Source organism: Gymnoscopelus microlampas (genome assembly GCF_963454915.1).
Source record: "Gymnoscopelus microlampas genome assembly, chromosome: 12".
Taxonomy (NCBI): Eukaryota; Metazoa; Chordata; class Actinopteri; order Myctophiformes; family Myctophidae; genus Gymnoscopelus; species Gymnoscopelus microlampas.
Genome location: NC_139949.1, coordinates 20,216,984 through 20,241,523, shown reverse-complemented (window position 1 = coordinate 20,241,523; position 24,540 = coordinate 20,216,984). Strand labels below are relative to the sequence as shown.

Genomic DNA, 24,540 nt, shown 5'->3' with positions numbered 1-24,540 from the left:
GATAACCATACAGTAACAAAACTACGTGTTTTTTAACATCTGGCAGATGTGTTACTTTTAGCAAACCCCACCCTGCATTTGTATATCCCTGGGAGGTGACGATATTAACCAAAGTCTGAATTGCAGAGAGCTGCACTTATATGCAAAATCGGTATTAACTGCCGTCCATGTCCGCGTTTATCTGAACTCTGAATCCAGCCCTTCATGATTTTACTTCACAAGACATCTACATTCTCTGTCATTATGTGTTAGTTCAGTGTTTTAGATTTAATCGATGGCTTTATGTGGGTTATTTGTTCAACTGTCTGCATTAGCATCATAAAATGCTTTTGAAATGCAAAGCAGATTTTTCAGTTTTAAACACCTAAAAACAACAAGGTGTTATTTCCAATTGAACTATTTGTTCATTAGTAACCCGTAGATTGTGGATCTAGACTGGACAAGGAATTACTACCTCTGATTGGTCTTATTGTCTTTCCTCCTCAGACCAATGGGATGAATGGAATCCAGAGAGAAGCACAATGGAAGCCTGGCCCCTTCGACACGCTCACATCTGACCTCCTCTCCTCCTCTTCTTCAACATCCTGGCACAACACCCAGTCCCTGAACAGAGGCTCGTCCATGCGCGCGCCTCCCTCCGTTCCCACCGGTGTTTTCTCCTCCAACACGCTCCCTTCATCCCTCCCCTCCTCCGCCCTGTCTGCCTTGCGGGGCCTTGACTCCTCCTCTTCCTCGTCCTCCCTCTCCACTCCCTCCCCCCTAGCCTCAGCCTTGCTGCCGCCTCCTCCTCCGGTCCCGTCCTCTCGCGGCCACTCCCAGGAGATCTTGCGTTCCTCTCCCAACCCCTTCCTATCTGACCCAGCTCCTCCCCGGCCCAACAGCACCAACCCCTTCGCCGACCCGTTTACGCAACAGCAGCAGCCGCGCTCTCTCACCCCGGACTTCAGCGCTCAGCACCAGGCTTTCAAGCCAGACCTCCAGAGGACCACGTCTGCCCTCAGTCACACCCTCATCCCCACCCCGGCTCCAACGCTGAACCCCACCCCGGCAGCAGCCCTGCTGCCCGCCTCCCAGCTCAACAGGAACATGTCACTGCACGGGCCGCCGTCCGCTTTCACCCCCCTGCCCGCTCCTCTGCTCCCACTTGTCCCTACGCCGGCCCCAGCCCTTCCCATGGCGCCACCCTCCTCCCTCCCCGCCACAGGCACTGCCCCCCTGCACCACCCGGGGAACCACGCCCAGCAGTGGGTCACTTTTGACGAGGACCGTTTCCCTGTCCCGTCCAAGTCGCTTCCAGCTGCGCCCTCCGCCGGCTCTCTGTTACTACATCCTCAGGCACTGCTACTCCCCTCGTCTGGCTTTGGCTCAGACACGAACTGGGCGTTGCCGGGCACCACATCATCATCTTCCTCTTCAGCATTCCCTTCTCTCCCTCCTCCCATCCCCTCCAGGACTGCCCCCAGCGATGGCTTCACCTTCCCTAAGGAGTTCACCGAGAGATAGGACGAGGACGCGTCGACTCAGCTGTTATAGGGCATATCCAGATATGTATAGATCTATGATAAAAAAAATATATCATATACATTTAATGTGTATATGTGCGTGTATGGTATGTACAAAAGAGACAGTATTTAAGTATAGACCACTCACCCCCTCTGAATTAGATGAAAGGATAGACATCGCACCCTGGGCATTTAAGCAGCACGGTGAACGTGTGGGCCTAAGTTGTTGCGTGTACTATCCTCATAACTGGCATCCCTTGGTATGGGATATATTAACAGCAGTTGTTTTAATATGGATGGTTATGATGTTTATTTTTTATTTATGGCAGGAAACGTGTGCCTGTGTCTATATAGTTATATAAAGTATATCTTCTACACGCACAGTAATGTGTGTGTAAAGCGTCCTGTGCAATATCAAACGTGCAGTCATTTGCGGTGTCGCCACTGGTGATCAGTATGATATCATACGTCCGCACGCACTGTGTATTTTTCCCCTCGCCCGTTCTGCATTATGACATTGTTGGCTATGCATCACAGGTATGTGGTCACCGTAAAATGTTTTTGTTGTCTTTATCAATTACTTTGAGTTGCAAAGAATTGTACCGTCTGTTTACAGTTTTGTGCGTTCTTAACTGCTTGGCTTGAGTTAACTCTCATATCTTGCTATGCTTTTTATCGTCGCCAACTCTGAAGCGTTAAACCGTGAAACCGTTCACTGCCGCAGAAACAAATGCTCTGTGATATCATCTCGGCGGTCAAGTGTCGAATCAAGCCATTTTTCTGTTCCCTCTTTACTTTCATGCGCAGGGGCAGTTTTGCTTAGCTGACTACATTTTTGTAAGCTCTATATGAAAATCCTATACATAGTGATTATGTACGTACATTTTCCAAGGCGGACGCTACCCTGCTACATGTGTTTGTGCTGACGTTCCGTGGTATGCACAGTGTAACCGATATGCACTGATATGCTGTTACTTGCTGTCTTTGGGTTGAAGCCAGAGACTCGGATGACAAAGTTACAGAGCGCCTGTAGGCTGAAACAGGGCAAAGAAGTTTCGCCTCTGTGTCAAGGGCTTTGACTCATGATGATTTGATCCAAAGCTTCAAACCATACTGCTGTACATTTTAAAGAATGTGGTATGTTGGTTTACGTGTGTGTGTGCAGTATGTGTGTACACGTGTGTGTGCCTCATTTACGGCAAGTATTTTGTTGACTTGTAAAAAGGGATTGACAGCAACTCCCAAGAATAAAGGCAGTAACCGTTTTAATGAACTATTGCAGTACCCAGACAGACATACACAGGAGTACCATTTTACACCATTAAAGCTTTTGACAAAGACACCATGTGGAAGCGCATCAAGCTTTTTTTCTTTTAAATCAGTGAAAAAAAGCATTTGTGCATATTGGGAGTTGATGTCATCCCTTCACATGGGATCCTTTTTGTCATTCTAATTTCTTAACAAGCATCTCCATCTGGGAATTATCTGATTTGATAGCGTAGGCACACTACTCTACTGAGTTGACTTGATCAGGGTCAGTGCTGTATATATCAGACAGTAACACAGTGGCAGATTGCACGTGGAGTACAGGACATGGCGAGAGGGGATGTACTTGGTTTATTTATTTTTTTCTCAATTAGGGGAACTTAGCGTTCATTTCAGTTGTGAGAAAAGTTCTCTTGATAATATATTCCTGGTGCTGTTGTGAAGTGCTGTGTTTGAGGTGTGTGATGTCTATTGTGTGTGATCGTGTCTGTACCTGGACATGCGTGTGTGTACAGTGTTTGGCAGTGGAGACAGCAGCCTGTGGAACCAAACTTATTCCCTTGGTAGGGTTTAGAGGACAGGGTACTCATGTCTTATAAATATGCCCAAAATGTATTAAGGTTCTGAACTAGGTGTCACTGTGTTCAGTCAATACCCACCCACTTTGGCCTTTCTTTTACATTTTTGAATTTTCCCAGGTACCTGTCGATGACACTGGCACATTGCTGGTGATACATGCACACTGTTTAAACACAAATGTCCCTGCGAGTAGAATCCCTCACCCACACACCCCACCCCTGATGCCAACATTGTAATATAATTGAACCCCCGACCACCCATCCCCCCCCCCCAACAGACACACGCATACAGTCGAGGAGGAGTCGAGTAAGTTGAGTTTTTAGAAGGCGTACAGTAACTAACTGTAGGTATTAGGAGGGTGGTGGTGGAGGAGGTTGGCGTGGCGATCAGGGTCTGTAAGAAAGTACCAGCTAACTAAAGCTTCTCTCATATACTGTGCTCCCATTCAAACACATATTTAAAAATTACCGTCTTAGCACTGCACGGATTCAGATGTCACTGTCACTATACCGAATGCGGTGACATCGTTATCAAGTGATTCAACCAGCCGCCAGCTGCTTACTGCCCTGTGCTGGAAGTCAATGTGTAATCTTATAAAAATGCATTTATGTTGTTCAGATGTGTGCAGTAGATGCTGTAGCTTAAGCATTTCTCAATAGGTGACTAGCCAGCGCTTATAATGTGTCATGTCATGTTCGAGATGAGGTTTTATAGGAAACAACAATTTACTCCCGAGTCCTTTTTTTGTCAGGTTGGTGTCCCCTTTTTATGATTATTATCCATAGTAAATACAATTCTCGTGTCGTATGACCATATTCTGTATGTATTAAAGAGAAAAGTGTAAAGCTGCAATTCATGTACTATGTAATAACCGAGGCTCCATATTGTAAGTGCACAGACAGCTGACTGCACATTGTGTTGTATGTATGCAATAATAAATGTCAGTTGACCTAGATGTCACCTGCTTGTCTTGTATTGTTTATGCTGCACCTGAGAGCTTGATTATGTACAGTAGTGCCTGTAACTATTCTATTGATCAGATATGAGACATTTAAACTGTACCTGGTAAAGTATCTCACCATTCGCTTTATCACATATAGTGTGATTCATATGTAGATTAAAAACAAATCACGATTGAAACAAAGAAGAAAAAACAAATATTACATCTAAATTATTCAATATAATACTCCCAACAGGTGAATGAGTAATTGCCACAGATCGAAAGCCCATTCAGATTTCCGAAAATATTTATATTAATTATTTTAACCTGGAAGCAAGCCATCCAGGGGCTCCTGGTGAATCATGACTATAAAACATTTGAATCTGTGTAAAACAAATATTTGAAGATGTAATTATATTATATACTATATTTAATATACCTTTTTTGTGTTTTATTTTCATTCAAATATATATTCTAAACCCTATTGTCCTCTAACACTAGGCGGCAGCAAAACGTTTTTACAGGCGATTAGCCTGTCGAAAACCAGAAGAAGACTACGCCAGTAGTAGGTGTTGCCATGTCCGCGTATTACAAGCGACTTTGGGCTTGTTATTCTGTAAACTTGCTTTTTGGGCTTGTTTCTTAAGTGTAGTTGCTTATTTGGGATTGTTTACTTAATGTTGTTTAAACCAGTGGTTCTCAGACTTTTTCATGTCAATGGCCCCCAAATCAATATATAGCCTGGCCATTTGTAGACCTAACCGTCTGAACATATTTTGTGCCAGAGACTCCCATACAAAATGTTTACTTTCTCCCCTCAAGATTTTTGTTTGAAAAGTAGCAGATCTACAAGCTCACAAGGTGTCGCATCGTGTGGCCTCTACTTCCATAGGCCTCTTCTGTGTTGCCTCTTTGGGCTTGTTTTCATAGACCTGGTTGCTTTTTTCTCTCCCATCATCTGGCAACACTGGGATGTCCTTGTTACTATCATGTGAGCTCCGTTCCGTCAGCAGAAATTGGACTTCCGGTTTTCGAGCTAGCAGAAATAAGGGTTCCGGTTGCCTTCAAAATAAGAGCGTACATTTTTTATGTTTTTTAAAAGACACAAATCTAATTTAAAAATACATTTATGATGTATGCCTTTTAAATGGCTCATACTAAAACACTTCTAAGTGGCAAGTTTAAAAAAGAAAGACACAATTGTATTTAAAAAATACATTTATGATGTACATTATGTCTTTTTAAATGGCTTATACTAGATCACTTCTAAGTGCCAGGTTGTTCCAGTTTGAAATTGGCTATTGACCCCCATTAAATGTGCACTTAGCACTGTTTTGCACTTTAACTGGATATTGATTTGTGTGTGTTACATATATGTATTGTTTTTGTATTGTTTGTCCATTGTTGTAATAATGATGACTCTAGGCCAGGTCACTCTTGGAAAATGATGATGATATAATATTGTTTATTGCAGAAGCAAATAAACAATGATAAAAGAGACCACAAAATATGCTACAAATAATAATAGTAGATAGTGCAAGCGAGATAAAAAAAAAAGAGAAGAATTTGGGCTTTATAAAGTTGATCTCACGTATTTAAAAACTATACAAATAAAATAAAATAAAACAATACAAATACAAAAGTAATCAGAAAAAAAATATTACAAATTTATATTATTTAACAACATATATACAACATGGAAACACAGCATAAAAAAAGATAGAGAAATATTAGTACATTTTTAGTGTGTGTGTGTGTGTGTGTGTGTGTGTGTGTGTACTTCTCCATAACTGAGCGCCCCTAAACTTGATAGAAAATGGATACAGACCAGTAGAGAATATTGGTGAACATTTGAGAGATAATTTGTAAAAAAAAAAGAAAGTGGCAGGCCGCCCAGTGCGGCCTGACGTAAGAAAAGTGCCAATTTCAGACAATACTGGACACTGGACAGGAGACGGCTGTTGGCGCCAGCACTTTTGACATACGCACACGTTCAGGGAGACCCCCTCTACAACGCCACACTCTCCGCTAAGCCAGACAGGTGTATTTGGAAAAATGGTGGGCCGTCCAGTGAGGTCAGGGGTCAGAAAACAGCCATTTTTAGTGCATAGACTTCACAAATTGGGCGCTGGACACGAGACAGCTATTTGTGGCAGCACTTGTGACATACGCACGCGTTCAGGGAGACCCCCTCTACAACGCCACACTCTCCGCTAAGCCAGACAGGTGTATTTGGAAAAATGGCGGGGCCGTCCAGTGAGGTCAGGGGTCAGAAAACAGCCATTTTTAGTGCATAGACTTCACAAATTGGGCGCTGGACACGAGACAGCTATTTGTGGCGGCACTTGTGACATACGCACGCGTTCAGGGAGACCCCCTCTACAATGCCACACTCTCCGCTAAGCCAGACAGGTGTATTTGGAAAAATGGCGGGGCCGTCCAGTGAGGTCAGGGGTCAGAAAACAGCCATTTTTAGTGCATAGACTTCACAAATTGGGCGCTGGACACGAGACAGCTATTTGTGGCGGCACTTGTGACATACGCACGCGTTCAGGGAGACCCCCTCTACAACGCCACACTCTCCGCTAAGCCAGACATGAGACAGCTATTTGCCGTGGCACTTACTATTACTTACTTACAATTATAACAATCTGTTCTTGCTTACAATTGGCCGCTGATCATTCAGGCTACAGTCACAATTTAACACAAAAAAATGTAGATTAATATCACAGACTGAGGTTACCTGTTGTTGTTTTTATTTCGTTTTAGTCATAGTCTTTTGAATAACATTTAATTTAGTTTTAGTCACATTTTATTCACCTTAAATGTTTGTTTTAGTGTAGTTTTAGTCGACTAAATATAATACGATTTTAGTCGACTAAATCTACAGTTGATTTTGTCGTCAAAAATGTATTTTGGCAGGCCTTGATGGCGTCGTAATGCTACATTTTACACTTGGTTGCATGCTGAAATTAGCCAATCTACTGCTGTGACTTCACCTATCAAATTAAATAAAATACCTTTTAAAAAGTTCTATTGATGTCACCTCCTTATGACTCCATAATAAATCAAACCTACTCATTGGCTTTTTGGAAGAGGATGCAAGTCCCAGGAAGTGCCACAGAATATCATCAGGAAGTTTTAAAGCATCTTCTGTGTATACAGTACTGTTGCGTTGACCAGTTATTGATAGATATGTGTGGATACTCCCACAAAACAGACATGGCTATGGACAAGCCTTGCTACTATTTCAGTTTCCCAGTTTGACATCAGTATAAAATTTCAATACCATTATAAGGCACACACCAACATCTCGTTCTGTGTCTCTCTCCGTTCCTGAGATATGACTGATGTAACATTGACTGTGACTATGATTGTGACCTTGAGCCATTTTTATAGGGCAGCCTAGAGATCATTTCTACCAAGTTCCATGAAAATCTGAAACTCTCTTCTATCAGGTAATGGATGTGGAGCCATTTCAAAATGTGTGACATTTTCAAAGAGAACTCTGGAACTAATCTGAACAAGAATCAATAGGGATTTATTTGTCACTTACTCAATACAGGTACAAGCAGTGAAATGTTTGGGGCTGTTTCTACAGAGACTGTGCTAACACAACCAATATCTTTTTAGAATTATAGATAACAGAAATAAAATGAAAGTACAGATGGAATGGCATGTATGATAAACCTCTTAAAACATGTATGATAATCTGTAGCAGCAGTGGCAAATGTGCAAAAATACAAGATAGCAACGCATTGCAGGCTTGCAGGCTTATGCAAAGGCTAAAATGTAATTAGATACCATGTTATGTAGACAGATGCCAGGCCATTGTTGACCTGGCATCCTATAGTTTGAATAGTTTCAATGTAGAGATTATAGATTTTTTGGGGGGATAGGGAGCTGTTAGACTGATGATTCTTGGTTTACATACAGTATGATCCTAGATTACTATTTCTATGCATTTGATGTATTACCTTGCTTACTGTAAATCGCTCTGGATTAAGAGCGTCTGCTAAATGCCTAAATGCCTAAATTGTAAATCACATTGTGAGCTTGTACAGTATATCGCCTATTTTAACTATTTTAAAATAGTCCCAGTCCCACACGTACAGTCCCAGTCGGCAAAGTGTCACCTGGTACTACCAGGTGACCAATTGACACTTATTTGCACAATGTTATTTGCACAATGCACTGACAGACACATCTAAGAACTCTCAAACCCATAGAATCACTTTACAAACAGACATTAAAAACACTTGATCAAAAACCCAACCGTTACCACCATTGCCGTATAGTTCAAAAGTATAATTTATTTAATTTTGATAGCTTTAAACATTTTGCAGATGCCTGTCTCATTTTTAAGGTTTTAAATGGGCTTCCACCACAAATTCCTGTCTCGTGTCCAGCGCCCAATTTGTGAAGTCTATGCACTAAAAATGGCTGTTTTCTGACCCCTGACCTCACTGGACGGCCCGCCACTTTTCCAAATACACCTGTCTGGCTTAGCGGAGAGTGTGGCGTTGTAGAGGGGGTCTCCCTGAACGCGTGCGTATGTCACAAGTGCCGCCACAAATACCTGTCTCGTGTCCAGCGCCCAATTTGTGAAGTCTATGCACTAAAAATGGCTGTTTTCTGACCCCTGACCTCACTGGACGGCCCGCCACTTTTCCAAATACACCTGTCTGGCTTAGCGGAGAGTGTGGCGTTGTAGAGGGGGTCTCCCTGAACGCGTGCGTATGTCACAAGTGCCGCCACAAATTCCTGTCTCGTGTCCAGCGCCCAATTTGTGAAGTCTATGCACTAAATATGGCTGTTTTCTGACCCCTGACCTCACTGGACGGCCCGCCATTTTTCCAAATACACCTGTCTGGCTTAGCGGAGAGTGTGGCGTTGTAGAGGGGGTCTCCCTGAACGCGTGCGTATGTCACAAGTGCCGCCACAAATTCCTGTCTCGTGTCCAGCGCCCAATTTGTGAAGTCTATGCACTAAAAATGGCTGTTTTCTGACCCCTGACCTCACTGGACGGCCCGCCATTTTTCCAAATACACCTGTCTGGCTTAGCGGAGAGTGTGGCGTTGTAGAGGGGGTCTCCCTGAACGCGTGCGTATGTCACAAGTGCCGCCACAAATTCCTGTCTCGTGTCCAGCGCCCAATTTGTGAAGTCTATGCACTAAAAATGGCTGTTTTCTGACCCCTGACCTCACTGGACGGCCCGCCATTTTTCCAAATACACCTGTCTGGCTTAGCGGAGAGTGTGGCGTTGTAGAGGGGGTCTCCCTGAACGCGTGCGTATGTCACAAGTGCCGCCACAAATTCCTGTCTCGTGTCCAGCGCCCAATTTGTGAAGTCTATGCACTAAAAATGGCTGTTTTCTGACCCCTGACCTCACTGGACGGCCCGCCACTTTTCCAAATACACCTGTCTGGCTTAGCGGAGAGTGTGGCGTTGTAGAGGGGGTCTCCCTGAACGCGTGCGTATGTCACAAGTGCCGCCACAAATTCCTGTCTCGTGTCCAGCGCCCAATTTGTGAAGTCTATGCACTAAAAATGGCTGTTTTCTGACCCCTGACCTCACTGGACGGCCCGCCACTTTTCCAAATACACCTGTCTGGCTTAGCGGAGAGTGTGGCGTTGTAGAGGGGGTCTCCCTGAACGCGTGCGTATGTCACAAGTGCCGCCACAAATTCCTGTCTCGTGTCCAGCGCCCAATTTGTGAAGTCTATGCACTCCAGTGAACAGCATTTATCCATTTAGATACATTTTTTATGTTATTAAAACAGTTAAACACTTTTTTTATTACAAATATACATAATATGTGTTTTCTAGCTTCGTTTAAATGCTTAATTTATAGTTTTAATGTGCAAATGAACCGTTTTTCAATGGTTTTCAATGGTTTCTTTTTACTCTAGAGGGTACTCTTATTCTGAAGAGATCGTCAACCGGAAGTCTTATTTCTGCTCCGTTATTTCTGCTGACGGAACACAGCTCTATCAAGTGTTAGTAGAAGGAAGACAGACGTGTTTTATATGATCAGTGATCACTGAAGTTATTAATAAGTAGATCTTATATTAGTATCTTATATTGATACCCAATCTATTGTAGCTGCAGTTCCACGTGGCAGGTATGTTACTATTTCAACTAATTACAGAATAGTGTTTAGAGACGAACATGCGATAAAGAATGTAGAAACCATGTCAACAAACAGCAGTGTTATTGGTGTGGCGTTATACCGAAATTGGTAACCTATCACATAATGTGACTTGCTGGTCTGTTAGAATTATGTATGTATTATTATTGTTATTGTTACAGTCACAGTATTGTCATCAGAGTACTAGTTTCGGTGTAACCCCGATCTAAGTGCTGTTTCTGGAAGCGTCCATGCAGTGTTTGATGTTGCTATGGATACAAGCAGACAGTGGTGGGAAAAGTACTCACGTTTCTTACTTAAGTGAAAGTATCAATACTGCAATGTAGATATACTCTGTTACAAGTAAAAGTCCGGAATTCAACCGATGTTTAAACATTTAATGTTTAACAATCTTTTGAAAATAGCAGCTCTAAAATTGGAAATACCCCAGTAAAGTAAAAATATCTCAAAGTTGTACTTAAGTACAGTACTTTAGTAAATGTACTTAGTTACTTTACACCACACTGGGTATCAGTGACCGAAGAGAAGATTTTACTCTTAAAACAAACACTGCCTTGCTAGCGTAGTCAAAGGGTTAAAAACAGATCTTTATGTTTCACCTCTCTATTAATTTCATCTTTCAGGGAGTAAACACCGGGTTCCTTCTGTTGACTCCAAAATGGTCCAATTGCATCTGAAACGAGGGGATGAGAGTCAGTTTGTGTTCAACACCACGGTGGAAGTCCCTCTGGACGTCCTCATCCAGCAGATCTCAGCCATTTACAACGGGAGACTCAAAGTGGACAGGATATGTTCAGGTAAAAACTGATGAGCTCTTTCCCCAGTTGAGTAGGCTACAGATCAGGTCCAGTAATGGGGAATCTCAGCACTGCTGCTGGATTTTATTTAATCAGGGCCATTTTTTAGACAAGTCACCTGACAGTGAAATACCAGACTTTACACTGACTGTACTGCACTGTAAAATCCTGACTGACCCTTACAGTTCCATTTGGTTCCATATATTTGTACACACTCAGACAAATTGATAAATGAACACCAAGTTTACTGTTTACATATACTGTTCTATTCAGGTAGATCTATATTCAATTTAACTTCACTTCATCATGGAAGAAGTGTATGACAAATTGAAGAAAAAGCATTTTTACTTAAGTTGCGGCCCACTTTGCGAGATTTTCAAGTGGGCCCTGATCCAGAAAAGGTTGGGAGCCACTGCTGTAGATAATCACCATACTGAACTGGTCCCTAAGGGAAACTCTGTTCACACACCACCATACTTGTGCGGGTTCAAGTTACATCCTGTACATCCCAGAATCTCATAGAAATAATCAACCGTTTGGTGTCATGTCATTGAAACCCTCAGAGATCCCAGAGCTGGCGGACCATGGCATCACGCTCCCTTCCAACATGCAGGGCTTGACCGCTGACCAGATTGTGGATCTGAAACTGAGGGACGAGTGGGAAGACAAGTGTGTCCCCAGTGGAGGGCCAGTGTTGAGGAAGGATGAGATAGGGAGGAGGAATGGACATGGTAAGGCACACATTTTATCGTTTTCATGTCAAGGATGCCCAAATTGCCCCCTATTGTGAAATGGCGTAAAAAATAATAATAGTGAAAAACCTACAAGCTCACAATGCATAGCGATGCAACGTGTTGGGAGCTTTATAATTATTATTTCTCCGGGGACTAGTAGGACTTTTCAAATGAATCCAGGCTTTGCAGGAACTATATCATGAGTCATAGTCACATAGTCACAAGAAAAAGAAATGTCAGGATAATTATTCTGAAATAGTGTTACATACAATATCATATTGCATGTTTTTGGTTATTGAAAGAGGGAATGTGATTTTGAAGAGTGTCATACATGATATTCATATGTAAAAACATCTACTTTCTACCAGCTCCAAACGAGAAGATGAAAGAGGTGCTGTTGAAGACAATGGAAGAGGCAAAGGCACTGATCTCAAAAGTACGTTTTGCGTTAATTATCGAAGTAGCAGTTGCCTCTAGTTATATATTCAGTGTTTTATAACATAAAACACGCATGCACGCACACACACACACACACAGCGCCTCCAGAACTTTCATGCTGCATTCCCTTTGTTCTTCAGAAACAAGTGCAGGCCAATGTGTGCGTCACCATGGAGGTGGTAAAGGAAGCCTTGGACCAGCTGAGGGGTGCAGTCATGATTGTTTACCCCATGGGTCTGCCTCCCCACGACCCAATCAGGGCGGAGTTTGAGAACCAGGAAGACCTTTCAGGGACTCAGGTAAATGGCTCAACCCTGTTTCACTGGAATGGCTGTCTGGACTTTATTTCCATATATTTTGAATAGAACCAATCTTAAGGCTAATTTATACTTCCTTGTATCCGTGTATTCAGCCAACGGGTAAAGAGGCTGCCTGGGAATCAGAGGGTCCCATGTTTACCACTTACGCAGCAATCAGCTGGGTGAAGCTGAAAACTGAATTTCCCCCATGGGATCAAATAGGTCTAATTATTTATTCACTCCGGGGAAGGATTTTTTTCATTAAGAGAGACATTTGTTCAACAAAAGTATGAATGAAGCTTAACTCAAGGTATTGTGGTCTGATCTGATCCATTTTATCAGCTTTATTTAGTCTAGAGTTCTCTCTGTCGTTCATTCTCTCTTAATCCATCAATCTCTACTCCTCCCATTATTGTCTCCTTCTCCAGGCTGCTCTGCAGGTGATCACAGAGGATGAGTGTCAGCTATGGTGGGCTGCCAAGGAGATGCAGAGAGGGAAAAAGCTACAGGACTACATTGGCAAAAATGAGAAGACCAAGATTGTTGTTAAAATCCAAAAGGTAGAGCGTAAATTAATTGTAACCCCCTTTTGTTATGATACAGTTCATTTGTCCGTTGAGGTCTTGTGTGACATGTCTGTGCGGCTGTTCCTTTCAGAGTGGCCAGGGGGCACCAGCGAGAGAGCCTCTTATCACAGAAGAGCAGCAGAAACAAATGATGATGCACCAGTACAGGAGACAGGAGGATCTGAAGGTGAGGGCAAGACCAGGCAACAACATGTTCACTGAAACATTGCAATCCACATTGTATTTCAACCCGTATAGACTTTTACAAAACCATACTCCTAGTTGGGAAAATGTGTTTCTGAATGTTGTGACACTTTTATGTTCCAGAAACTGGAGGACGCTGACGATGACAGCCATCTGGATTCGGAGTGGTCAGACAGACAGGCTCTGAAAAGACAGTTCCAGGGTCTCACTAACATCAAATGGGGGCCTAGATAGCGGATGGATGCATGTGTGCACGCTGAGACCTCTGGAGCCACTACTCTGGCCTGGCCCACCACTGGATCCTCTCTACCACATCTCTGTGTGCAGCCCTCCATGCCTTAACACAGTGATGTCAGATCACATGCCACAGAGAGCCAAGAGTATGCAAGGTGTCATTGATTTCAACCAAGCACTAAAAACAGCTGGTTTGACTGATTAACTACTTTAATCCAGAGAAGAAGGAAATAATTAGTGAGATCATCTGGTTTATTGTTGGGTTGGGATTACATGATCAGACCACCCTGCCTCAAAACAATGTGCTGCTATTTGACTTAAAGGTCATATTGACAACAATTGTATGTAAACAAGATACACTGAAAATAATACATCCATAGAGCTTTAAAGAACCTTAGCCCTAAAGGAAAGCCCCCACCCCCAAAAAATGTGAAATCATTTTAATAATTCTGTCAGGTACAGAATTAATTAGTTTAGCTTTGTAAGATGATGACCACCAATATATTGTACATGTGTGTGCTTCTGTTGCTCTGGCTAATGTGCTTTTCCCCATAAAGATATAGGTTTGTTACATTGCAACTACTTGACTGCTACCTTATAGACTGCGGGGAGAATTGGCTAACCAAGTGCGACATCTAGTGGGTTAATGTTGTCTCTTGACCATTGAAGTGTTTGGCAGATTCCTCTCAATAACTTGTCACTGCATGTGTTCAATTATAGTCAGACTGAACATAAACTGTATAATAGTCTGCACATGAATCTGAACATGTAGACACGCAGAGTCGTCAGCCTTTGTCTGGACTGTAGCCTACATTAGAGCAGTGGTTCTCAAACGTTTTCATGTCAAGGACCCCCAAATTAATATCTATTTGGCTGTGGACCCCCATACAAGATCTTTTATGAAAATGTTTTAAAAAGGTTCATTCTTTCAAGATTTTATAGACAATAGCAGATCTACAAGCACATTGAGAGCTTGTAGATCAGGTATTTTCAAATAGCTGATGTGTATAGAGTTGAAGTGTTAAAACTTTTTGTAAAAAATGTTTTGATGCTATATTAACACATTTTGCGGGGGACCCCTGCAGTCCACGGACCCCACCTTGAGAACCACTACAAAGACGTGTCAAAGACATTTGGACACTGTCCAGTTAGACAGATTTCATTACAAACCAAGAGTTTAAACTCAGGTCTGTCGCTTGTTAAGTTGTTTCCAAACATTCACAGTGTAAACATGTTTTTATTTAAGCTGTGCAAAGAAGTAAAAAATAAAATAAAAGATCACATCTTGTGAGAACACCAGTAAAGTCATACTTTGGTTATTTAAAAGAAATTGCTTTAAAACTGTGTACATTTGTATCTGCGTATCTTGTGAATGCCTTCGCATGGAATCAAGTGTGGTTCAACAAATGTAGCCAAGTGAACCTGGGAGAGTCCATTTGGTTACATGGGTGGTTAGGTGAGGAATCGGGATGCTACACCTTTCCTTTCATTCTTTGTGCCCCTCCCTCGCCTCCCAAGGCTCCCATCCTTGGCAGCAGCACCAATGAAACCCTACGCTCTTAAGCAGGATGTTGCCACACAGCGGAACCCCCACTGGGGGAACGTTCTAGAGTTCACGATGTTCTCCAGCATGTTATTGGAGGACATCGGTTCAGGAACACATGACGGTGCTTTTTCCTCAGCAGGGAAGACTTGTTCCTGTGTGTGTGTGTGTGTGTGTGTGTTCCAGTCAGGAACTGTTGTTGCTGGGTTCAACCCACCGCAACCCACCGCATACGTTCTGTATAGCGTGCAGAGAATCAAATTCTATGGGATATTTAGTGGGCTTGTTCACACTGTAAAATCCTCAGTGTTAATTTATAAAAATACAAAGACTTGATGAACTAACACTTCGAGCAACAACGAATATAGCTGATCTAACAAGCTCACAAAATGTCATGATGTGACATGTGAACTTGTTTTATTTTATTCCTGAAAGAATATTCTTTCCTTTATTTTGGTAGAAAAAGTAAAACAAAACTTTTAAAAAACTGCATATTCAGTCGTGACCCATAAAAACGTGAAATTCAAGTGGAATTAGTAATCATAAAAAACATCGAATTTTAGCCATCCCTACTGTCATATTACAACCAGTCCCTCCAGGAATTTGCACTTCTGTAACTGCATAATAGATTTTGTGTGAGGGGGAGAGGAATCAGTAGCTCTTTATATTTATTAAATACATGGTTAGAAGGATGTTCATTTGACCAGTAACTATGCTTTTACCGCATAAAATCCCATTCATACTCCAAAAGTTCCAAGCAACTTATAAGATAATTACGTAAACAAGCAAATCATCGCACATTTGAACTCAAACTTGTTTTCATCAATCATCTCTTTTTCTTTCAAGACTGCCTAAAATTGCAGCACCTTTTTAATGCATGTGTCTTTGGTGAACCTCCGTAACATCTTTCAAGGCACTGACCGACGTCAGCAGGTCACATATCAGTGTAGTCCACAGGATGTGCCGTTCAAGTAGTAGGCATTCATCCAGATCTCCTGTATTACCATTTCCCTACGTTCAATCCTTTCTGCACGTTCTGCTGCCTCAGTCACGTACGTCACTTCCTCCCAGTCATACCCCGACTTCCTGTCTGCTGCCGAGATTAAAGAACTGCCTGTTCCCTCTTCTTCATCGTCTTCATCCTCCTCCTCATCCTCCTCATCCTGGCCGGGATGGTGAGGGGGCTTTGCTGTGGTTGTGCTGTCTCTGAGTAGGCGGCCCCTGCAGGTCACTTTGACGGATACAGCCAGCAGGGTAAGCAGTAGGCCGACACACACGCTGGAGGTGAACAACAGTGCAGCCATCTCTGGATGCTCTGCAGAGCAGGGAGGACAAGTTACGGTTTTCAAATGTAAAAGAAAGAGCAACATTTACAATCTGCTATTTCGCAATAGGGGGATGCAGCAAGAGGCTATGGCTATTTGGGGGCCCTTGGCATGGAAAAGTTTGGGAACCCCTGGTGTATACAGCCAATGCACAGTTTACCCATTCTGCAGATTCAGCGCATATATGAGCAAGTACAGTATGTAGCCAAACTCTGCTGCAAAGCATTTTCACTGGCCTTGGTTATTGCGAGAAAACTTCTAATAATGTAATTCACAAGCTTGTATACATAAACATTGTACTTGTGCATGTTATTTATATTGTCTACCTTTGATATAAGCATAGGTGATGAGAGAGTTGCTCATCATTGCTCCTGAGTTGTCTGGTAGGCGGGAGCCTTTGGGAAAAGGCCCCTCCAAATCTGTCGGAGGGACTGACAGGAAGGAGAGAATTATGTGGGTTAAAAAGGACAGAGCAAACTTGAAGGGAGGCATTTTCTCATCTGTCAATACTTAAAAACATACCTACTTTGTGGGAAAAGGTCTTAAAGTAAACTCATAATATTCAATATTAAGTCACAGTGCAATAAACTGCCAGCAATGACTCTATGCTAGTAGATGCCAACATATTCAAATAGTTAACATCTGGTTTTGGAATGAAACTCTTTTAACTGTGGCTGCAGTGAAAGACGTGATGATATTACCTTCTTCTATGTCCAGTGTGGGAGGTGAGGGGGACCGGAGAAGGGCCGGATCTACCTCTTTGAGCAGGGTCTGTGGTACTGGTTGGTAGGGAGAGAGAGAGAGTCCACTAATGACATTCCATCAGGGCAACCACACCTAACCTGCAAGGCTGTCCAATCTCAAAGATCACAGCACAATTACACACTCTGAACAAGAATGTTTTCTGTCTGGGTCTAAGGCTAACCAACATTGTTCTGTTCTGTGTGCGCAATATATTGAGCCTGAACTTTATGCGTCAGAAGAATTCTGTCACCACCGGAATGAAGTCAAATCTGAAACAAATTAAGATTGGCTAACATTGTCGCTCGATGGCCTTGTTGGCATTTGGGCCAATTGCAGGAAGTTTGACAGGAAGTTCTCCCTGACTCTCCAAGCTGAGATCACAGTTTATTTTTCTCCCCTCACGCTGTTTTCTCTTTGTGTTGCTGGGTGTGATGTGACGTGAGCTACTGATGGACCGAGATCACTTGATAGGGAACCAGAATAGAACACTAACACAATTAAGTACTGAATGCAATAATACTGTACCTCAAAGGCTGTGGTATATCCTGACTATATCAGGGCTATGGGCGTGGGGAACACAATGTGAAGTAGGGTCTTAAAAGTCTGTAGCCATGCTATAATGTGATATATTAGCAACTTAAAGTGTAAGTGGTTGACGGTTACTAGGACCGAAAAAAGAAGTTGAGTTTTCTCAAAGTTTAACCCCTTAGGGATAGGATAAGAAGTTCAGCCACCCGGGAGAGACTCGGGGTAGAGCCGCTGCTCCTTTACATGGAAAGGAGCCAGAAGGTGGATAACATGGTTGCCAGCTAGATTCACCTACAGTGCTAAGCATTACACCCAAGGAAAAGAGTTTAAATAACACAATTATTTCAGTTACTTATATATTTTATTTTATAATTCTATAACATGTATTTAGTCAGCAGGAGGACACCTACCACAGGCAAAGAGCACAGTGAGGTACTTCCTGGTTCCTGGGAAGCAGGGGTCCTTAAACGTATGGTTGCCGACAGCGATGAGACACCTCTGTTTGCCGTAGCATGATTGTGACACAGTGTGTACTGCCTCATGGTTAAAACACTCTGGATGGACCACAAAAGAGATAAACAGAGGGAAAGCAGAACATTAGAAACCATGGTACAGTAGTTAGAAATTATGAATAAGCAAGCGTATGTGTGCGTGCGGCTCTGTGCCCGTTTATAAGCATTTAGAAAATTGTGTGAGCTTTGGGGAGAATGAACCTTGTCGGGGTTAAGGATTATGACTTGGATACGTTGATAGAGAATTAGGGGTGTGTGTGTGTGTGTGTGTGTGTGTGTGTGTGTGTGTGTGTATGTGCGTGCGTGCGTGCGTGTGTGAGAAAGTCACATGCATGCTTGGCTACATTTGGGCGATCTCTGCTCACCAAATGGGGGTTGCTCTGTCTGTTGTGAGGAGGGGCAAGTGTGGGTCTGGTCTGGACCCCTGCCATAGACAGCTGCGTAGATGTTCAGCACCTTGTGGGGCTTGCAGCGCAGGGCCAGGCTCTCTCCATCACACACCACATGTCTTCTGTGCTCCGCTGAGTCAGGGCAGAGTACAATGAGGACAGAGGGCACAGTGATGAGGTAGACTTTAAGTGAGGACTCATGGCTGACATAAACAACAAGATACTGTCCACAGTACAATCCTCAGGACCTGATGAAGGCCAGGTTGTATGCCCGAAACGTTGTGTACCTGATTATTGTACAATAAACCTTTTTTCCCGAGCTACAGTACAGCTGTGTGCAGACATCTTTTCTCTCTTACTGTGGTTATTCATGCCCCTTAACCAAGATTATGTAAAGCGATTTCAGTAGCATTCTGTTCTATGCATAAAAGGCATGATGCAAATAACATTATATAGAATATGGCATATAATTGTATGTATTATTAAATTGTGTCATGTGTTGCTACACTATTTGATCATAAATATAAGCAAATATCAAAACTACAGCAAGTAGGTGGTCCTAGTACCCCGTAACCTTGGTGCGCCCTGGAGCGGAAGACCCCCCTCTTAATCCCCTACTGACTGTGCTACTGCTAATAATAAGGTTGGGAAACCACACACACACACACACACACACACACACACACACACACACACACACACACACACACACACACACACACACACACACACACACACATTCCATGCTCATCAGTGAGCTATTGTTGAAAGTAAAAGTCAGGGACAGGTGGGGTTAGTCTGTACAGAACTCACTGGGTTTACACTTATAGTCCACATGGAGGTACTTGGTGGTCCCAGGACAGGGGTCCTTCCCAAACAGCAGGTGATTGACAGGCAGCTGACAGTCTCTGTGGCTCTGGCATTCAGACAGCAGCTTCTGACCAGCCATGAACAAGAACAGTCAAATCAGTCAGTCAAATCGGCAGTGAAAGGCCTATCAAATCTACAATTGTCACTGCTTCCTCTCTGGGTATTTGATCAGAGCACACAGTAATATCTTGAGTGTGAATTTGTGTCAAGAGTGTTGTAGCTGCCATCATGATTAAAGTGCATTTTATTATAAATAAGTGAATAAGTTAAGACGTTCATAATGTTTTTTGTTTGGTCAATTCATGTTTGGATTGTGCTCTTTGTTAATGTGGGTATTTGAGTTGCTCTGATGTCTAGGGTCGCAGTGACCTGGCAGCTGAGTCAGATCAGTCAATCAAGCGATCAGCAAGCGTGGTTTAGATTTGGTTAATTACCAGAGCAGGGGCAGGGTCAGTCATTCTGCTCTGACCAGCACTAGAGCATGCAGCATGGACAGAGGATGTCGAGTGTTGTGTGTGATACTGTTTAAAGAAGAGATTATAAGTTAAAGAGTTAAAAGAAGAGCTGTTTAAGTTTACAGTGTAAAGAAGACCTCAAGATTGTTTCCCCCATATAATTTGATGCGGCCAATGAGGTAATTCATTGTTGCCAGTGTATTTGTTTGTATGGTTTTGTATGTTTTTGTTATGTTTGAGAAAATGTGATACCGAATTAATGTCTGTTGTATTTATGCTTATTTATTCAATTCTCACGGCATTTAATAAATGTCTGTAAAAAGAAAAGAAACCTTGTGATCGTATCTGTCAACCGGAGGGAAGCTACAAGTGTAAAAGTGAACTCACAGTTAACATGTTAACACACAGGATTTTACTTTGCAACATTAACGATGTAGCCTATCTCGAAGTGCTAAAAGCACAAACAGAAATACAAAGAAAATCTGAATAGAGCTATGTGTTTAACTCAGCCCAGGTCTAACAAGTCCCTGATAGACAAATAGAGGGACAAGGAATTAAATGAACGTCCTGGTATACTAGGTGAGAAGTGTCCAGAGTCCAGGACCCTCGGGGTCGGGGGTCCTTGAGGAGGGGGTTCCAAATGGACCCTTTTACATGTCCGTAACTCAGAGAGTGTACACATTTTGTACACTCCCAGAGTTATGGGAGTCCTTGAAATTAAAAAGTTTGACAACCACTGCCCTGTAAAGGTTGGAAATCACTGAACTAGTACGGGTGAAAGTGCTGAATCACAGGCACATAAAAACGCACCTGCAGGGCAGTGAAAGCTGAGCAGCTGTGGTTCTTGGGTCCGACAGGTGTGTCACCGGTGTGTGACGCGCCGCACAGCAGAGTGCTGCCGCTGCCGTAGAAGGCAGACTGGATGGAGATGGTGGAGTGACGTGGACAGTGAAGACGTAGCGGCTGTCCGTCGCACGCCAGCGCAGAATGGCCGGTGATGATCCTGGACAGGTAGTCTGTTCCGTTGACATAATAATAACATGGTTGTCACCTACTCCAGTTAACACACCATTCCTTGCAGACATCATCATCAACATCATACATAATTTCCATCATCATAAACAACATCAACTAAGCCACTGGTTCTCAAACTATTTCATGTCAAGGGCCCCCCAAATCAATATGCATGTGGCCACCTTTCCAAATCATTCCATATTTTCAAGGTTTTTGGAATAGGCAAAATATAGGGTTAAAGTGGTTAAATGAATTGTGGTGCTACGATATATTAACTCATTTTGCCTAGTGGGACCCCCTGGAACCCCTTCAAGGACTCCTGGGAGTCCCCGGACTCCACTTTGAGAAGCAATGAACTAGGTATAGTAAAGGCTACCCTTATAAACATCATACATCATTTCCATCATCGTCAAGGCTATATACCCTTAACATCATACATCATTTCCATCATCATCCTCATAAACATGAACTACTAGGCTATATACCCTTGAAATCCCCCCTGAACTGTTTACTGTACATATTTTTATTTTGTATTACTACTCCTTTATATGATGTTTTTGCATACAGTAGTAGTTGTCTGTCATTAAATGTTTTGATGAATTGAATACACAGGACCCCAATGGAAACAAGCCATAATGCTTTCTTGGGTTTTAATCCTTTTAGCAGACCTTGTATAGAACTGTTCTGTCCTTTTTTTGGCAAACTGTTAATAAAGTATTCAATCAATCAATCATCATACATAATTTCCACCATCATAAACATCAACTAAGCCATATACCCTTAACATCATACATCATTTCCATCATCATCATAAACAACATCATCTAGGCTATATAATTATCAACATCAATAATGTTCTTCATAATTACTTGAGAAGTCTGCCAGTCCATTGAGCCGTCTGACCCACAGCAGCGGTATGAGGTACAGGAGGCAGATGACGCGACAACAACACTCCAGTCCATTGGCATTCCCTCTCTGTGAGATCATGTTATTAGGGGCGCACACACACACTTCACGACTGGCTACAGGAGCTTCATACAACTTGGACTTTGGTGCCAAAATAAGACAACAACGCCACAACAAGAATCCAGAAAAATAGTTTTGAATGTCAGGCGCATCTTTCCCCAAAAGAAGAAGCCTGTCAAACTAAACCTTTTCACTGATCTGCCTCTCTGAACATCCAACTGATATACAGCGATAAAGCGACTACAATTCCCTGTCAAACAGACCAGTCTCTACAGTAGGAATCCCGGTGCGCACTTCAGTAAGCGACAACAGAGGAGCCTAGAAATAGAACCTGCGCAACACGTTGTTCCAAACAGACAGACAGCCGATACGCTATGAATCCGACACGTGTAGATAGACAGATAAACTGCTAATCCTCCTGCTCGCTCCAATTGTTTCAATCACGGATTTGTGAATGGACACGAGTGGAATGTGTGTGTGGAAGCGAGTTAAAGTATAACAGCTGAGTGGGAATGATGATGTGGGCGTGGCACATAGACAGTGGTGGAAAGTAACTAAGTACATGTACTCAAGTACAGTACTTAGTGTACAATTTTGAGTTTTATTATTTTTTACTTCACTGGAGCGTTTCACATTTTCGATACTTTTACTTCTACTACACTACATCTAAAAGGCAAATATTGTAGTTTTTACTCCACTACAATTATTTGAAAACTTTTGTAGATTTTTATTATTATTACAAAACACACATTAACCACTTCAGCCCGAATACATTTTGACCATTTGAAAATAACAGATTTTTATGCATTTCATACATTTAAAAAAAAAGTTGGACATTCTGCAGTACTTTTTGAGTACTTTTTACTTTTGGTACTGTACATTTTGATATCAATATTGTTTTACTTTTACTCAAGCATATTTTTAATTCCGGACTTTTACTTGTAACAGAGTACTTCTACATTGCAGTAGATACTTTTACTCAAGTAAAAACATTGAAGCACTTTTTCCACCACTGGATACATCTAGTTTCTTTATAAGGGAGGTTGGTCGGCTCTGACTTGTTCCCACGGAACACGTGTTTACCTTTTGGATTATCCCCAAGTTTCTCCATTCTTTCACTTTCCTATTACATTATTGTACAGAATATTCCCCTTCCTTCCTTTCTTTCTCCTTCTGGCGATAATAATGTCCCAGTGATTATTCTTCCAAAAGAAAAGACCAGAATTGTATGTACACTTATTGAATAGGTACTTTTTTGGATGCCTTATGAAACCCATAATGCCATATTAAATTTGCCTGAAAGTGATTCTGAACTGGTTTCACACTGGAACCTCAAGTTAGCCTTTCACCAGAAGCCTATGATCCTCCATGTTGAAACCATATGCCTTTATTAAAGTTATATCTCTTCATTAAGGTCAGGAAAATCTCACTTTCTCCCTCTCTCTCTCTCTGACCCTTTTAGAACTAAATATTGGATCCTGGGCCACTGGTTGAGAAAGACTGAAGTGAGAAGCCAGTGCTTATTTTTCTTTCACACGACAATGGTGCAATATTAGCTATTAACATCTGAATTTTTTGTATTGCATGGTGTATGCAGCTAGCTAGACACATCTATAGGTGAGGTGCATTACACAGGCAGTAGTACTGTAGCTACTAATTGAACAGCATTGAAAACATTTACAAACAGCTATTTACTCAAAATATAAATATATGCAAAAAGAAGCTAATGTGCACTATAGACTATACAGGCTGGTATAGCATTAAATATTACGTAATAAATGCATTTGCAAGTTGAAAATGTAACACATAGGGTAGTAGCATACATTCCACAATGCTCTCCATACTTTTTTAGTCGTTTGGTTTAGTGATCAACGGTCTGTATCCAAGAACATGAGATCTCTTTCAATGAAGACATCCAGGGGCCTTTTTGTTGGGAAACTCCAGTACAAACCAATATATATCAGGCACGCTGCATGTGTGCTTGGACCACTTTCACTTAACTATTACGTTCATAAATCCACCTGCAAGATTCAGCCGAGAAAGTGAAATTGTTCAGGTCTATGCCAGTAAATGTTTCCATCAGAGGAAAATGCATGCTGAGATTTAACAAGAGACTAAAGTATTTTTGCTGAGTTGAAAGTAGTAAAGCAAAGTTTGTTGTTTACCCAGGGTGTCGGACTAAGTACGAAACTTGTTTCCAGCCGGACCCTGCATGGAAGCCTTGCTCAAGGGCTATTCAGCGGCGATTCATGATTGATGTGATGAATTGGGGAATCGAACTAGGGACCTTCCGGTATCAAGGCCGCCCCTCTAACCACTAGGCCACCGCTGCCACATAGGGGTAGTGTTTGCCTATACTGTATTCACTTAGGTAGACACATTGCTCACAAGACAGGTGTTATAAAAGATTGTGTAAAAAGAAAAAAAGGATTCATGATTAAAACTAAAGCGAAGAGAAATGATCATGATCTTGTGTGTGCATGTC

At 42.3% G+C, this 24,540-nt stretch overlaps 3 protein-coding genes across 6 annotated transcripts in view; 2 read left to right on the top strand and 1 right to left on the bottom strand.

The window, feature by feature from the left end:
- synj1 (synaptojanin 1) overlaps positions 1-4,301 on the top strand; it is a 44,004-nt gene extending 39,703 nt beyond the window's left edge. For both annotated transcript variants that reach the window (XM_084073235.1, XM_084073234.1), the window contains exon 28: positions 487-4,301. In XM_084073235.1, the coding sequence (XP_083929361.1) occupies positions 487-1,503 (1,017 nt within the window). In that variant the 3' untranslated portion in view covers positions 1,504-4,301. The remainder of the gene's footprint in view (positions 1-486) is intronic.
- Positions 4,302-10,285: 5,984 nt separating this feature from the next.
- Positions 10,286-13,737, top strand: cfap298 (cilia and flagella associated protein 298). 2 transcript variants are annotated; one of them, XM_084073393.1, is made up of 8 exons: positions 10,286-10,414; positions 11,065-11,234; positions 11,798-11,965; positions 12,337-12,404; positions 12,547-12,705; positions 13,134-13,265; positions 13,363-13,458; positions 13,599-13,737. In XM_084073393.1, the coding sequence occupies exons 2-8, from the start codon at positions 11,096-11,098 to the stop codon at positions 13,707-13,709; spliced, it is 873 nt and encodes a 290-aa protein (XP_083929519.1). In that variant the 5' UTR covers positions 10,286-10,414; positions 11,065-11,095; the 3' UTR covers positions 13,710-13,737. The 2 variants fall into 2 exon arrangements, with proteins under 2 accessions (XP_083929519.1, XP_083929518.1); XM_084073392.1 differs by having other exon boundaries at positions 10,296-10,410; positions 11,061-11,234.
- A 2,454-nt stretch (positions 13,738-16,191) lies between these two features.
- On the bottom strand, positions 16,192-22,543 carry eva1c (eva-1 homolog C (C. elegans)). Of its 2 annotated transcripts, none has more exons than XM_084073390.1 (8): positions 21,959-22,543; positions 20,886-21,091; positions 19,564-19,687; positions 18,727-18,882; positions 18,260-18,403; positions 17,279-17,356; positions 16,904-17,008; positions 16,192-16,567 (listed from the first exon to the last, which is right to left on the bottom strand). In XM_084073390.1, the coding sequence occupies exons 1-8, from the start codon at positions 22,074-22,076 to the stop codon at positions 16,194-16,196; spliced, it is 1,305 nt and encodes a 434-aa protein (XP_083929516.1). In that variant the 5' UTR covers positions 22,077-22,543; the 3' UTR covers positions 16,192-16,193. The 2 variants fall into 2 exon arrangements, with proteins under 2 accessions (XP_083929516.1, XP_083929517.1); XM_084073391.1 differs by having other exon boundaries at positions 16,288-16,567; positions 17,279-17,348.
- Between the last annotated feature and the right edge of the window lie 1,997 nt (positions 22,544-24,540).

Coding starts and splice junctions, on each gene's coding strand:
- cfap298 (XM_084073393.1), top strand. CDS start 11,096: ATGGTCCAATTGCATCTGAAACGAGGGGATGAGAGTCAGTTTGTGTTC. Junction 12,706..13,133: donor AAGACCTTTCAGGGACTCAG/GTAAATGGCTCA, acceptor CTCCTTCTCCAG/GCTGCTCTGCAGGTGATCAC. Junction 13,266..13,362: donor TTGTTGTTAAAATCCAAAAG/GTAGAGCGTAAA, acceptor TGTTCCTTTCAG/AGTGGCCAGGGGGCACCAGC.
- eva1c (XM_084073390.1), bottom strand. CDS start 22,076: ATGATCTCACAGAGAGGGAATGCCAATGGACTGGAGTGTTGTTGTCGC. Junction 17,357..18,259: donor CACTGTGCTCTTTGCCTGTG/GTAGGTGTCCTC, acceptor CCTACCAACCAG/TACCACAGACCCTGCTCAAA. Junction 17,009..17,278: donor CACACTGGACATAGAAGAAG/GTAATATCATCA, acceptor CCTTCCTGTCAG/TCCCTCCGACAGATTTGGAG.